Genomic DNA, 15,888 nt, shown 5'->3' on the forward strand with positions numbered 1-15,888 from the left:
GGGCCTCACCATCAACGATGCAAAGAGTCGGCTTACACCAGTGCAGTGCACAACCTACTTTGGGCGGTCTGGGAAGGCAGAGGAGTGCGTGGATCCTGGCCAGACCGCTGGACATCCCTGCACAAAAATTTGCTGGACTTGCAAACGGTATCCCTGGCTCTCCACCACTTTTTCCCAGTGCTGAGCGGTACACATGTGTTGATCCGGACAGACAACATGACAATAAACCATCAGGGTGGCCTACAGTCCCCGGGGCTGCATTGAACGGCCTTTGGGCCCTCTTCAATGTCTGATATTTGTACTGCGGCTAGTTGGGCTACACCGCATACTTTTTCCAGGTTTTACCATCTTAAAGTGGTAGACCCTGCCCTGCCTTCTTTAGGTACAATGGTCCTTGAGGGTGTAAGTTCACACCGCTAACCTCTGGGTTAGACAGTGCTTATGCGTCCCTCATATTCTGCCGTTCCTTCTCCCTTGCAACGGCTCTCGTATACATTATCCCACACGTAATTTCATTGGTGGTCATCCTCGAATTGAAAGGGAAACGTTATGTTACTTACCATAACCCTCGTTCTCTGAAAGAGAAGATGACCACCAACCACGAAGTCTCATCGGTCGCCCTCATGGGTTCGATAGAAAAAGATAAATGGCTTCCTTTGGGTGACAGTTTTATCCCCTCGGTGGGCAGGACACACACACACAAACACACACATTACATCAAGGTCAGTATACACTACTGTGGACTTTTCAGGCTCATATCAGAGGTTGTTCGGCCAGTAAATATTTAATAAATACAAACATAACATTTTGGAATCTCACTGTATATTACTATAGTGGGCGAGGCTGAGGGGAATGATTTACACTTTGTGCTTGCACAGTTCAAATAAAACGTATTTAAAAGAACTGTGGAGCAAGGGTAAACTGATTTTCAATGTAAGGCTTGTTGTTAATAGATGAGTTTGCATTATATTATTTACTTTTTGTTACTTTCACCTCTCATAGGTGCAGTAGAGAGAAAATTTCGACTGAGACACAAGCGACACTGAACAAAATAGATTAATATTTGTACGTTTATGTATTTTTACGTTTCGTTTCATTAATTTAAATGAAAATAATCGCTGTGCTGCCATTAACTGCAATGAATTATGAAGAAAGTTTCAATTTTATTTATTTATTTGGATTTCCCTCAGGTGATAAGCTAAGTGTAACTACACACAGGCAGTTAGTACTTTGCCTTGGGGATGGAGGCTTTTAAAATGTCTTCAGGTGATGCATCAATCCTACTTTGTAAATATATATTTCAGGTTTTTGTTTAACGCTTACCTTTAACCCTAACCCTATGTAATCTCTAAAATATTTATGACCCGCCGATAAAGTAAACTGCGCTACACGCGGGGTACACCACAGATGATCTTTTACAAGTTTTATTATAGGTTTATTAATTTAATAATAATTATTATTATATTAAGTAATAAAATATATTCGTTTTTGCTTCAAAGTCCCTTGTGTTTCCTCACCCTCAGTCGACATTTTCCCGCTACTGCACTGCTACTGTACCACAGTAAAATAGCTGTGAAAACTGTCAAATTAGGTACTGTCCACACTGTATTTCTGCGCATGCGCTATATACGTTAGTTCTCAAAAACAGCATTTTTATTAATAATGATGTTCAGTCACCATTTGCCGTTTCATTACAGACATATTGGGCTACAGTGAAATGACTTCAAAAGTTTGAGAAATTTTAATAACTTATCGCAAACTTACAAAACGGAGCGCAATTTGACACGGACCATTGACTCCCTGTGAAGCACTTTCTACAGCGCACTCTCTAAATCCCATAATTCTGTGCGCGGCGGGTGACGGAGGCGGAGGCGGAGTTGGGAATCTTGATTAGAACATCTTTGGTTGAATTCATTTCATTGTATCAGATTAACTCCCCGGGTCGCAGACCTCATATCTGTTTGGCTGATTTTGCTATCCGTCAGCGCTGTCTGGCTTTCATTGGCTACTTCTAAATTTCCGCTTTATGTGTATCCTCCTGTCTCCCATTCTCAGTTTTCCTTTAATCTGCCAGCTCCGACCTTCTTCTTGGTTGCGCTCCTGTCCGCTTTATTAGTTATTTGTATTTGTACGGAATATTAAATCATTTAGGATAAACATGGACGATTTCGATTTAAACGCTCCGCAGGCCGCCACCGGGAATGGCTTATGTGAGGAGGAGGACCCCGCTGCTGCTTTTCTGGCTCAGCAGGAGAGCGAGATCGCAGGGATCGAGAATGACGAAGGTTTCAGCATCCTGGACAGCGGAGAGATCCCGTCCTCGCTCAGCAACCTGACAGGTGACCCGAACCAGGACTTAAACGGTGGGTGTGCAAAACGTGTTTATTTACAGTACATTTTTTACACCATGCATTTACTTTGTTTTTTAACCATTCACCCTTGCCCCGATTTTCACTGTCACGTTCACGATAGCAACACACACCCTCGGTTGATTATAATACAGGACAAAGGTCCGATTTGATTTCAGTGTGATGTTAAATTGTAACATAATCATACCTCTGTTCGAGTTATGTAACGTAATTGATACAACGTCCATTAATCCAGAAACCTTGTGGTTGCGGTTAAATAACTCTCCTACAGCGATACACACAAACAAATAAATACTAGACTGGCTACCGGACACGGTTTAAAACTGTTGTTTAGAAATGCATTACATGGAAATGATTCAAGGGAGAAGAGGCATTGCGTTTTACAAGGGAGGGGGGTCTTGACCTGAGCAGTGTCGCCCTCTCTTCCTTGATTTGTGTTTGTTGTGTTTTTTTATTTATTGTTTTACTTTGCTCAGATAATCGATTTTATTTGCATTCTGCAATTACGTGCTGCATGCTGCAACTGAATCCCGCCTTCATTACATACAAATAAGCAGCTGTGCTGCAGGCATACAGTTTTAAACATTATAGTGCATTTTTGTGTTGGAAAATAAGCCTGGAGTACAAGTTCACACATGAATTGGGATTGATAAAAATGACCGTATTTAGTGTTTAATGAGTTCGGTTTCGGGCTACTGTCCCAATGACCTAACTGTAATGCAATGGTCTACAATACAGGTGCACTCCGTTTACCATGAACTGCTGGGGATAGCTTTCACTAAAATGTCTTACTTTACACCAGGCCATAATTATTGTACTGCCCACTCTAGTCTGGCTGTAGAACAGACAGCAGAACAGTACTGAAATGATTTCCCCTGGACCTAGACCAAATGCAGAGAAGCTGACACAGTGTTAAGTACTGCAAAGCAGTTACAGTAATACACTGCTATTCTTTTTTTTTTTATACAGTATATTAACGGTAAACATTTGAGTAGTTGCTTACTTGCTTTTAAAGCTAAATTATGTGCTTTGTATGGTACTTTGTATTTTTTCCATTTGACTTGGCAGTTTTAAGTCTGGGACAATAATGACTTATTTTATTGTATTAACAATAATTTTTCAGTAGATTGTTTAGCAGGTTCAGATTACAAGGTTGGTATTGATTATTTATAGCTGCATAAAGGGCTATGCACACCGGCCGCGAGCGAATTTAGAAATACATTTGTTTTATTTCTATTCATGCCACAAGCTGTTTTTGTCACAATTAACCAATCAGAAATAAGGTCAAACGTAGTGCCTGTCAGACTGTGACTGTCTCACTCATGCAGATATTACCACAGAAAGAAAAAAAAGACATCAATGAGAATTTAATTATTAGTCAGAATATATTGTTCTTTGATGCCAGCGTGCATGGTAAAGACTATAGAAAGGACGCCACATTGCAAGAAATAGCAGAAAATTGGAAATTGTTATTTTTAGAATTTCACTTGTTTCTTACCTTTATAGTCCACATATGGTATACAGTATATGTGCACTTTTAATCTTAACAAAATGTCCAATAGGAATGTGGTTAATGTTTTAACAATATCCCTTCTAGATGTTTAAACAGCATTTGAACTTCGTACCAGCGTCGAACAAGTAGAAGCCACAAGGTTGGGAAAAGGCTATTAGATAAGGGCCTTATTTAGACTTGTGTTTTATGAAGAAAGAAAAGCAGTTAAGATACAGACTAGGGTTTGCATTTTATGAGCTTGTTAGATCTAAGCGTGTATGCATATTTATTTAATATTTATATATATATATATATATAGATATATCTATATATATATATATATATATATATTATATATAATATATATATATATATATATATATAGACACACACACACACACACACACACACACACACACACACACACTCTGAGCCCACTCTTAAACTCAGGGGAGACGTTCAGGAGGACAGAAAGATGTTTCAGTCTCCTGTAAGTGGATCGCTCGTGCATTGGGCTTACAACGTATCCAAATGACTTTTAATAATCAAGAAGCTCGCACAGACTCATTCGATTTGAAGTTTTAACAAATCAGAGTAGAATCGGTACTCCTTCAGTTTATTAAGTGCTTATCCCAATGAGCTGCAACATTGTTTAAAGGATAAATCAAGACAGTGACAGTTTTTTTAAAATCATTTTTAATTACTTTTGTTTCTCAGAAATAAAGTACTGCATAAAACACAATACAGAAAATTACTTTGTAATAGGCCTACATTGGCGTATAGCCTAATACAGGTATATTTGTCTTTTATATTTGTATATCTAGGCTGTTAAAGAAATTTCTCCCTTCAAACAAACACTATTACTACAGAATGTATTCACGTCTCGACACTACTGCCCCCATATAAATAGTAATAAAAAAATAACTTACAAATACATTAAAAATCTATGTTTGATAGTTGTGGTTTTAATTGTGAATGAATGTAAAACATTAGTTTGAGTGCGGCATTGTGCTCTTTTTTTATTAAAGGTCTAATTGAGATTAGGGTAGCTGGGATAAAATACATTTTGTGATTCATCGGAAAACTGAGGTGGTTGTTGATAAGTAGGCTGGGTTGGGGGAATTCAGCCTTGTGGAGAACCTGTTGAATGTTTATTTTGACAAGGGATTTCTTCTGGGGATTTAGCCTTTTTAATGTGGGGACCAAGCTATGCACGTACAGCCCATCTTCATCCTGGGGTTGGTTTAGATTTTATCAAGAGGGAAGACAAAATTTGCTCCGTAACAGGGTCAGGACTGGGCTGTTTACGGCACATCCTTTTTGTTGCAGTTGCCGTCCAGATGATGGTGACATGGCTGCCTGTGGTGTTTGAGGTGTGCTGGGCCGTGTTTCGCAGGGGTGTACTTTATCCTCAAGCTCTCTTTCAGATAAGCTTTCCCTGTCAATTCTCCTACGTCTCGCTATCGTCTTCGCCAGGTGTTGGAATGTTTGTGGTGGTACTGTAAAATATAAACTCGCAAATGATGAAAAAATACTAGAATTTTTCCATTAGGGTTTAATGCTGTATATTTTTATATAAAATGGTTGCTTTTTATTTTGAGGCATATTGTTGTTTTTATTTTAAGAAGGATATAGTAAAATTACAAACACATCTCTACGCAGCCTACAACATGTATTGTGTTGTACATGTATTAATCTACAGAGATCCATTTCACACAGTATTGTAAATAAACTTAACATTGACCGTATACATACAAGTGCAATGTGTTTTTATCTGTAAGTCTGAGTAACTGACATTTGTTTCACTGTCATCATGAAGCCAGATTAAGTCATTCTTCCACTCCGCTCTATATTTTCTTCAATTTTTTTTCATAATTTCTTTCTTTATCATTACTGATTTAAAAGGTTTACTTTTGGCTTATTGGTGCAGTTGGTTGCTTAGTTGTAAAAAACAAAACACAAAAAAAAGAATTGTAAAAAATTGCCACGTCGAGGTAACGAATATTACCAACAGCACTTCAGTACATACACTCAGATGCTCTCTCTCTGAATTTTTTAGTTTTTTGCAAAAAAACCCTGTAAACTCGGGGCTCTACGTTTTAGATTTTTAACTACTGACCCCTCAGGCCACTGAGCTAGTGTTTTTACTGGCCCGAATGCAATTTTATCTGGGCCAATATATTTATATATTTTTTCATGATGGTTTTTATTTTCAATATGTTTCTAACTGTGTATGTTACCAAAGAGAGCTCATGTCTCAAAAGAAAGTGGTTAAACGAAGCCTTTCAATATGTTAGCCTTTAAACATGTAGATAGCAAGGGCTAAAAGAAGTATGGTAATCGAAACTTGGGTAACATTGAAATTAGAAAGGTAATGTAACATTATGATGAATATAAAGACATATTAAATGTTAAGCACAACAACGCAGTGACTATAAGAAAATGCAAGATACTTGGAGTTGGAAAGGAATTATTTTTTTAAACTCTGGACTGTAGTTCAATGTAAAACATCTACTGTTGACTTTCTGTGAATGGATCGAGTAACGGCAACATTTGCACTGACCATTAAAAGTACCCAGGTATCCTTGTTTTTAATTATTTACAGGTTACTGTAAGCCAAATAAAGTAACTTGACTTCGATTCATCTGATGTCAGTACTTGATGGCTAGTTGTAATTAGTAATGTTAAACTATTGTAATGTTGGAATGTATTTTCTATTTTGGCCAGGTTACAATATTTACACCAAGATTATGTTAGAAGTATTATTTGTTAGAATTAAACAGACGAAGAATATTTAGGTTGCTTTATGATAGGTTATTTTATTCTGAATACACTACAGCAAAAATTGTTATTTGGTGGTTTACGCAATATTATGCTACAGTTGCTTTAATTGGAAGGTATGCGCTGTGACGTTGCTGCTCATTGAGTTCTGTGTTTTAATTCATTAAACAAAAGTAAAAACTTGTACCTAAGGAAATAGGATACACAGCGAAGAAATCTCGTCTTGGACATTGTTTTAACACTTTGTGAATCTGGGTAAACTTTACCGGCTTACACTGTTATGGTGTATGCTTGTGCACACACATTTGCCTTTTTTTTTTTTTTTTTTTTTTGGTAGTTTAAGGGACCAGAGTTTGGGTAATTGAATACACAAAAAGGTTGCACCCTGTGTATTCAAATAGGAAACTATTCAAAATTCCTATCCCTAATCGTAATAAACACTATTAAAACAATATTCATAATACAAAGTAATAACAATCCTTTTCAGAGCGTTGTCGCTTGTGTAGCCTCTCCCAAGGCAGCGCCAGTCTTGCTGAGTGATACCAGTGTTGATACGGCATTTTTGACCTGAACACATCGGATCCCAAATAAAAGTTTGACAGTTTTGATTGCATATCTGGGTATCCATCGGGACATCTTACTGTGAGACTGGATATGATGTAAACGAAATGTTGAATTCACAACAAATAAAGCTGCTGTTTTATCTGCAAGTCTGGGAAACTGACGCCAAACAAGGCAAAACGTTACTTTTTTTTCCTGTCAGTGAAGCCTCCACTCTAAATGTTTGTCTTCATATTTTTTCATAATTACATTCTTTATGATTTATTGATTTCAGCACTTTCCTTTTGGCTTATTTGTTGCTTAGTTGTAGAAAACCCGATTTGCCTCGGGAACGAGTACCAACACAGCACTTCGGTACGCAGTCTCAAATTCTGACTGTACAACAAATCTGACGCGTGGCAGGGAAGTTAGGATTAGTTCGTAGTTTATGTTTTTAAAAAATGGTTTGTAAATGAATGTTCACCTTTTTGACAAACTGACCCATTTTCTTGGATTCATGAAACGGAAGCCATATACACTATATATATATATATTATACTAGTTAAATGTAACCGGCCCAGTCGGGTCTGTGGTGCTTCATAACAACCGGCCAATCTGCGCTCTCTACCGGCTCCGGGCCGCTGGGCCATGGTTATTGTCAAACCCTGAAACTCAAAAATTTGCTCTCTCTATCACTGTACATGTCACTACAGAGCATGCAGTGGCTTGCGAAAGTATTGACCCCCCCTTGGCTATTTTGTTGCCTTACAACCTGGAATTAAAATTGATTTTTTGGGGGTTTGTATCATTTGATTTACACAACATGCCTACCACTTTGAAGATGCAAAATATTTTCTATTGTGAAACAAACAAGAAATAAGACAAAAAAACAGAAAACTTGAGCATGCATAAGTCAGTACTTTGTAGAGCCACCTTTTGCAGCAATTACAGCTGCAAGTCTCTTGAGGTATGTATATATAAACTTGGCACATCTAGCCACTGGGATTTTTGCCCATTCTTCAAGGCAAAACTGCTCCAGCTCCTTAAAGTTGGATGGGTTTCGCTGGTGTACAGCAATATTTAAGTCATACCACAGATTCCCAATTAGATTGAGGTCTGGGCTTTGACTAGACCATTCCAAGATATTTAAATGTTTCCCCTTAAACCACTCGAGTGTTGCTTTAGCAGTATGCTTAGGGTCATTGTCCTGCTGGAAGGTGAACCTCCGTCCCAGTCTCAAATCTCTGGAAGACTGAAATAGGTTTCCCTCAAGAATTTCCCTGTATTTAGCTCCATCCATCTTTCCTTCAATTCTGACCAGTTTCCCAGTCCCTGCTGATGAAAAACATCCCCACAGCATGATGCTGCCACCACCATGCTTCACTGTGGGGATGGTGTTCTTGGGGTGATGAGAGGTGTTGGGTTTGCGCCAGACATAGTGTTTTCCTTGATGGCCAACAAGCTCAATTTTAGTCTCATCTGACCAGAGTACCTTCTTCCATATGTTTGGGGAGTCTCCCACATGCCTTTTGGCTTATTGTTTGCTTATTTTTTTCTTTAAGCAATGGCTTTTTTCTGGCCACTCTTCCATAAAGCCCAGCTTTGTGGAGTGTACGGCTTAAAATCCTATGGACAGATACTCCAATCTCCGCTGTGGAGCTTTGCAGCTCCTTCAGGGTTATCTTTGGTCTCTTTGTTGCCTCTCTGATTAATGCCCTCCTTGCCTGGTCCGTGAGTTTTGGTGGGCGGCCCTCTCTTGCCAGGTTTGTTGTGGTGCCATATTCTTTCCATTTTTTAATAATGGCTTTAATGGTGCTCCGTGGGATGTCCAAAGTTTCGGATATTTTTTTATAACCGAACCCTGATCTGTACTTCTCCACAACTTTGTCCCTGACCTGTTTGGAGAGCTCCTTGGTCTTCATGGTGCCGCTTGCTTAGTGGTGTTGCAGACTCTGGGGCCTTTCAGAACAGGTGTGTATATACTGAGATCATGTGACACTTAGATTGCACACAGGTGGACTTTATTTAACTAATTATGTGACTTCTGAAGGTAATTGGTTGCACCAGACCTTATTTAGAGGTTTAGTAGCAAAGGGTGTGAATACATATGCACGCACCACTTTTCCATTATTTATTTTTTAGAATTTTTTTAAACAAGTTATTTTTTTCATTTCACTTTACCAATTTGGACTATTTTGTGTGTTCATTACATGAAATCCAAATAAAAGTCAATTTTAATTCCGGGTTGTAAGGCAACAAAATAGGAAAAATGCCAAGGGGGGTCAATACTTTCGCAAGCCACTGTACGTGCTATTTGTATAGTTAAAAGTGCAAGCTTTAGTTGAGCCATGAAAAGATTCATAAGGCCTTCGTGAGCTCCGGAAACAAGTCTAAATTAGCACCGAATATAATGGCAAAAGATAAATGTAAAATGCAAGTCCAGCATTTCCAATAACTCACCGTCATAGCTTCTGTTAAAATGTCAGAAGACTGTGACAACAACCATAGATAGACAAACGGTGGTTACTGAAGAATGAAATAAGGTGGTGGTGGTGGTGTTGTTATTATTATTATTATTATTAGTATTATTATTATTATTATTGTTAGTCCAAGCTGGCTTGAGAAGCCTATTGTTATCTTTTTTTTTTTCTTTTTCGTATTGTCGTTTTTCCTTCCAAAACTTCTAAACTGCTCCTGTTCGCACACTGTGTAACCAACCAACATCAAACTTGGGAGGCATCATCCCGTGTAGATTACAGTTCATATGCAAAATAAATTGCTCTCCTTCATCAACCAAGATGGTGGCCTGACGTATTTTTGGGAAACAAAGTGACTAGGTGTGAAGTGGTGATCCAACAGTGTCCTCTGGTCCAAGTTTTTGTGTTGTGTTTAAAGTAGTGGTTAGGGTAACACTTAATCCTTTGCAGTCCTATGTCGGACCAGGTCCGACATTACAATTTTCCCTTTCCCGTCCGAAAAAAGACATAAAGCACAGGTCTCTAGTTGTTTTTTCTCCCAAGAACGCAGAGAAAACCTTTCAATGGCTGAGTGAGACTGATAGGAGCTGAACGAAACCAAAAAAAAGAAAAAAGTGTGTATCTCATAGTCCCATGAACTACAGAGATAACACAGACATAACAAAGGAGATAGCTGCTTCAGCATCAAGCGCTCAAAGAATATCACAGACATGTGCCGAGCTTTTTGAGATGTTATAGTAATAAAATAATGACTTGGATCGCATTATTTAGGATTTTGATAAAAAGAATGATCAGGAGAGGATTTATCAGTATACATGTCTATAAAGAGGGGGGGTGGGGGGGGGGGGGGGGGGGGGGGGGGGGGGAGTGCATGTGAAAATAAATCGGACCTGATGCGCCTGACAAGCGCTGTTTAAATTTTGACTGCAATAAATGGACAGTCAAGTCGTGTGTTCTTGAATAGATTCAGTTCTTTCAACCTGTCTATCATCGTAGCACGTTTCTTTAAACCCTGGAATTTGAACTGAAAAAGAAATTAAAGAAATGTTCTTCCATACAATATGTGTTTCAGCTGTCAGTTAACACACTACACGTAAAGGGGCAATGTAAAAGTATATAAAAATGTAAAACATATGCAAGTACGATAAAGTACTGAGAGGTGTGATAAAGCATATTAAACACCATGGTATAAATGTGGTAAATGGGTAGTATAACAATGGGATTGTTTTTATACAACTGTTTATTTCTGCCACAGAATACATTTCAAGCAGGGTTTGTTTACACCTCCCCCCTCCCAGAGTGAACTGATTGTCAAGTGAATCAGAAAAAATGGATATAAAAGTTCCAAGCTGTGCTGATATGGTGACATATGCACAGGTTGCAACATTTGTTGGTCAGTAAGCCAATGCTCCCTCAGTTCCTGCTTTTTTTATAATTGTCTCCATGTATTTCTAGATGCCATTGATGGAGCAGTGAATGGAGATCTACACGAGGTAAGGTTAAATCTTAAACCTCTGTTTTATCAACCTATGCCTCAACAGTATAGTTCGTTGCACATTTTCTACATTCGGAGCTTACCGTGGCAACACAAGTACGAATTCTTCCAAGTGAATTTATCAAGGGGCTTTTGAATACCGTGATCATAATAGGATTATGACACTTCCCCTCCAGGTTTGATAACACGCTATCACAGACTGAGACTGACTGACCTTTTCTAAAAAAAAAATAAAATAAAAAAAAAAAAAATTATTGAAGTAACTTACAAAAAATAGATGGTGAGTAAGTAGATTCAAGAAAATGCACAGAGTCCTTTTCTTCAATCAGTTGCCAGGTTTATTGAAATATGCAGGGAGTCTGGTCCCAGGTACAGGACAAACAATACTCAACATTAAAATGTTTGCATGACATTAAATACCCTTCTGTATAGATGGTCCACCTCCCCTTTCTCTGACACTTAAGCAATGGTCAAGGTACAACACATTATTCTGTTAATTTAGTGTGTGTGTGTGTAGTCTTGTGTGACAACCTCTGAACTCAGTGCATTCTTCACACTCCTGGAGAAAAAAGGTCCATAAATCTGCCCCTTTGATCCCAGTGGCATTATCTCTTTCGATCTCTCTGAGAACCTCTGGGTCCAACGCCAGTCCCTGGGAGCCTTTTAGCCCCTTTATGCTTTGCATTCCAAAGTCTTACAGCCTGGCCCCTTCTGGTCCACAGCATTGTTATCTTGTTAGCTTGCAGTCAATGCTGGGCAAGAAACTTGTAGACGCAATGTCTCTATCAATTGTAAGCAGTACATGCAATTTGAACCAAACAGTCTGCTATCTGCAATATTAGTCTCTTTTCAGAAAAAAACACCAGTATAGCTCTGCCAGTCCACATGCATAGCAAACTGCTAATCAATTCTCAATCCATGTTTTCCATATATATATATATATATATATATTATATATATATATATATATATATATATATATATATATATATATATATATATATATATATATATATATATATATATATATATATATATATATTTTTATTTATTTTATTTTTTCAGTACCTAAAAGTCATTTTCCCAGTCTCTCCTAAATCCTCTGGCTGCTGTCTGCCCGGTTGTCACTTCAAGGCTTGTCAGCAATGATAACTACTTTGAGAGGCTGTGCTAGTGCTAACAATGTATTACAACTTAATCGGCGTACAAAGGTTTAATTGTACAATCAAGTCTCATTAATAAGAACTCTGCTTCACAAATTTCCTCATAATATATAATAATGCTTTATACAATACTATGACAAGCAGGCTGTAGTGGTGACATCAGACCCGGAAGAAAATCACATTACTGCTAGGTGAAATGTGAATTGCGCTTTTGCGCAGGTTTAATAAATGAACAAAATAAAAGATTTAAACAAAAAACAGCACACGGCACGTTAGGCTAAAATTAATAGACAAACAAAATGAATAGACACTAAACAAACAGTGGACGAACAGACAACAAACACGGTGAGTCAAAGTAACTTATATTTACTTTTTCCTTCGTTTAGTTTTTAATTCTCTCCTCTCCACATCCGTTCTCCACTCACTGAACACACAACCCGAGTCAGTGAAATGTGAATCAATATATACTGTTGTGCTGGGATTCAATTACTAATTAATTATTCACTTGAATCCCAGCACGTGAACTCATTTGTGCAACCCCGTGCTCACATACTATTAAATACTTTAAATGCATGTGACGTGAAGTGAAATCCCCGTGCCTAAATACAGCTACAGTGGCTCTCAAAAGTATTCACCCCCTTGGACTTTTCCACATTTAATTGTGTTACAACATGGAATCAAAATGGATTTAATTAGGAGTTTTTGCCACTGATCAACACAAAGTTCATAATGTCAAAATTTTTTTCTAAATTAATTACAAGTAAAAAACAGAAAATAATTAATTGATTGCGTAAGTATTGACCCCCTTGAGTCAGTATTTGGTAGAGGCACCTTTGGCAGCAATTAGGGCCATGAGTATATTTGGATATGTCTCTACCAGCTTTGCAGATCTGGACACTGCAATTTTTGCTCATTCTTCTTTGCAAAATTGCTCAAGCTCCGTCAAGTTGGATGGGGACCTTTGGTGAACAGCAATTTTCAACTCTTTCCACATATTCTCAATTGGAGGTCTGGGCTTGACTGGGCCACTCCGGGACATTGACCTTTTTGTTTTTAAGCCAATCAAGTGTGGCTTTGGCTGTATGTTTGGGGTCATTGTCCTGCTGGAAGATGAATCTTCTCCCAAGTCCCAGGTCTCTTGTAGACTTCAGCAGGTTTTCCTCCAGGATTTCTCTGTACTTTGCTGCATCCATTTTGCCCTCTATCTTCATGAGCTTTCCAGGCCCTGACGCAGAGAAGCATCCCCATAGCATGATGCTGCCACCACCATGCTTCACGGTAGGGATGGTGTTCTCAGGATGATGTGCGGTGTTAGGCCAGCGCTAAACACAGCGGTTAGTGTTGAGGTCAAAAAGCTCTATTTTGGTCTCATCAGACCATAGACTCCTTCCACTTGGTCTCAGAGTCTCCCACATGCCTTCTGGCAAACCATCCAAGATTTGATGCAAGTTTTTTTTTTTCAACAACGGCTTTCTTTTTGCCACTCTCCCATAAAGGCCAGTTTTGTGAAGCACCCGGGCTATTGTTGTTGTATGCACAGTGTCTCCCAGCTCAGCCGTGGAAGACTGTAACTCCTTTAGAGTTGCCATAGGCCTCTGGTGGCCTCCCTGATTTAGTGCCCTTCTCGCCCGGATACTCAGTTTTTGAGGACGACCTGTTCTAGACAGATTCACAGTTGTACCATATTCTCTCCATTTCTTAATAATGGACTTTACTGTGCTCCGAGGGATATTCAATGCCTTGGAAATGTTCTTAAATCCTACCCCTGATTTTTTGGTGCTTTTGAAGAACTTTATTCCGGATTTGATTTGAAGGATCCTTCGTAATGTACTAACCAGCTGTGGGACCTCCCAGAGACAAGTGTATTTAACAATTACGAGTTTTTAAATACATTTGATTCCATATTGTAACACAATAAAGCCACTGTAAATAGTGTTCAGTGTTTCCAGTTTATTTTCTGATTTTACTGAAAATGTTTTTTTTACTGATTTTTATACCCAATTTTTGTCTATTCAATATTTTCCCAGTACTATTTTCTAGGAAATATACAATATTTTGATTTCAAATATTGTTTTATTTTGACTGACATTGTAATTAGCGGCCCTACACTGTATCCTAGGATACAGCAGTTTAGATGTCAGAGGATCAAATAACTTTCAAACGTGGTTCTTTATTACTTCACAAACACATTATCACCTAATTCTGATTATTGTGGCAATTGCTGGGCATAGTAACTACTTGTACTTGCAACTACAGTACTTGCATGAAAATATACTATTTTTAGTGGACGAGGAATGAGGAGAAGCCGTGAATCGGTTTTTTGAATATTCAAAAGAAAACAAATGTTTCGAAGCATCCAAAAAGCAAAATTAGCAGAAGGGGGTCAGGTGAGGCAGAGGATGCATAGCGCTGCAAATACTGCTGCATTGAGGTACATGTTCGCACTGACAATAAAAGAAAAATAAGCAACACATTAAACTAAAAAAAGAAAGTGAACTGAGAGACAAGCAATTAATTTATTCTGCTTGTATACATGCTTTAATAAAAAGAGTGCAGAATGACTGTTAATGAGTTTGTCAGAGCGCTGTGCTTTTGCTTGACAGCCACTGTTTATTGTAGGGAGCTATGTATTGGTGACTTTGTGTAACAGTATTGTTCATCAGCTAAAACACTGCCTATCTCCAACAATCTTAATCATACATATTTGACAGAAAATGGTGATGCTTTAGTTGGTAAAATTTTGGAATGCATTGATGGAAATGTCCAGTGTGATTTTTTGATTCGTCTCCTGATGGCTTGCACCGTCCAGTTCTATCAATTTTCTTTTTATGATTTCATGATGAATAAATGGCTTGTTCTGTGCTCATGTCATGTTCATACCCTCTGTAGATAATATTTCCATCAGCACAGTGATTGTCCAAATGTTCGCAAAGTACCAGCTAACTTTGGAAAATGTGTCTTCGACTTGCACAGAATCTGCATCATCATACACGCCAGGGACATTAAACTTAATCAGAAACCAGAACTGCTACGCATTATATTCCACATGTAAAGTGGGTATGCTGAGATTTTTTCCGCCTGATTTTTATTTTATTTTATTTATTTATTTATTTATTTTTCTCACAGACGTGTTTATGTAAAAACTATTTTTTACAGATTTTTTTTTTTTTGTATCCCTATTTATATGTAAAATAAACTCCTGGATTTTATTTTATTTTTTAAAACCTAAAATGCGGAACACTGGGTATAAAACAAGACACAATTCTTGACTGGTCCTTCTGGCACTTTATACTGTTAAATATATACTGTTGACATTGTTTTATTTGGCAAAAAGAAATGTCGTTGCGTTTGTTTTAGAATTAAGTTTTTTTTTTTTTATTTTGTAATAAATTTTTACAGTTGAGCACTGTGTTAAGACCTGCTGAAACCAGGTTTATTTAGTGACGTAATCAGGACCTTCAGTAATTGAACACAACGATAAGCAAAGTAGTCCTAAGTAGCAATTGCGTGTGTTTGGACTGACACAGAGAGAGGAAATCAAAGAAAGAAAAGAAAAAACAACAAAAAACAA

The 15,888-nt window shown here is 37.9% G+C and overlaps 1 protein-coding gene across 5 annotated transcripts in view; it reads left to right on the plus strand.

The window, feature by feature from the left end:
* Positions 1–1,915: 1,915 nt before the first annotated feature.
* The window catches only part of LOC121298978 (clathrin light chain A-like), a 39,970-nt gene continuing 25,997 nt past the window's right edge, over positions 1,916–15,888 (plus strand). The window contains exons 1-2 of one of the 5 annotated variants that reach the window (XM_041226390.1): positions 1,922–2,363; positions 11,115–11,152. In XM_041226390.1, the coding sequence (XP_041082324.1) occupies positions 2,159–2,363; positions 11,115–11,152 (243 nt within the window). In that variant the 5' untranslated portion in view covers positions 1,922–2,158. Of the gene's footprint in view, positions 2,364–11,114; positions 11,153–15,888 lie in introns of all 5 variants that reach the window. The other 4 variants (XM_041226399.1, XM_041226406.1, XM_041226422.1 and 1 more) reach the window with 4 other exon arrangements.

The sequence above is a fragment of the Polyodon spathula genome, chromosome 2, assembly GCF_017654505.1.
Source record: "Polyodon spathula isolate WHYD16114869_AA chromosome 2, ASM1765450v1, whole genome shotgun sequence".
Taxonomy (NCBI): Eukaryota; Metazoa; Chordata; class Actinopteri; order Acipenseriformes; family Polyodontidae; genus Polyodon; species Polyodon spathula.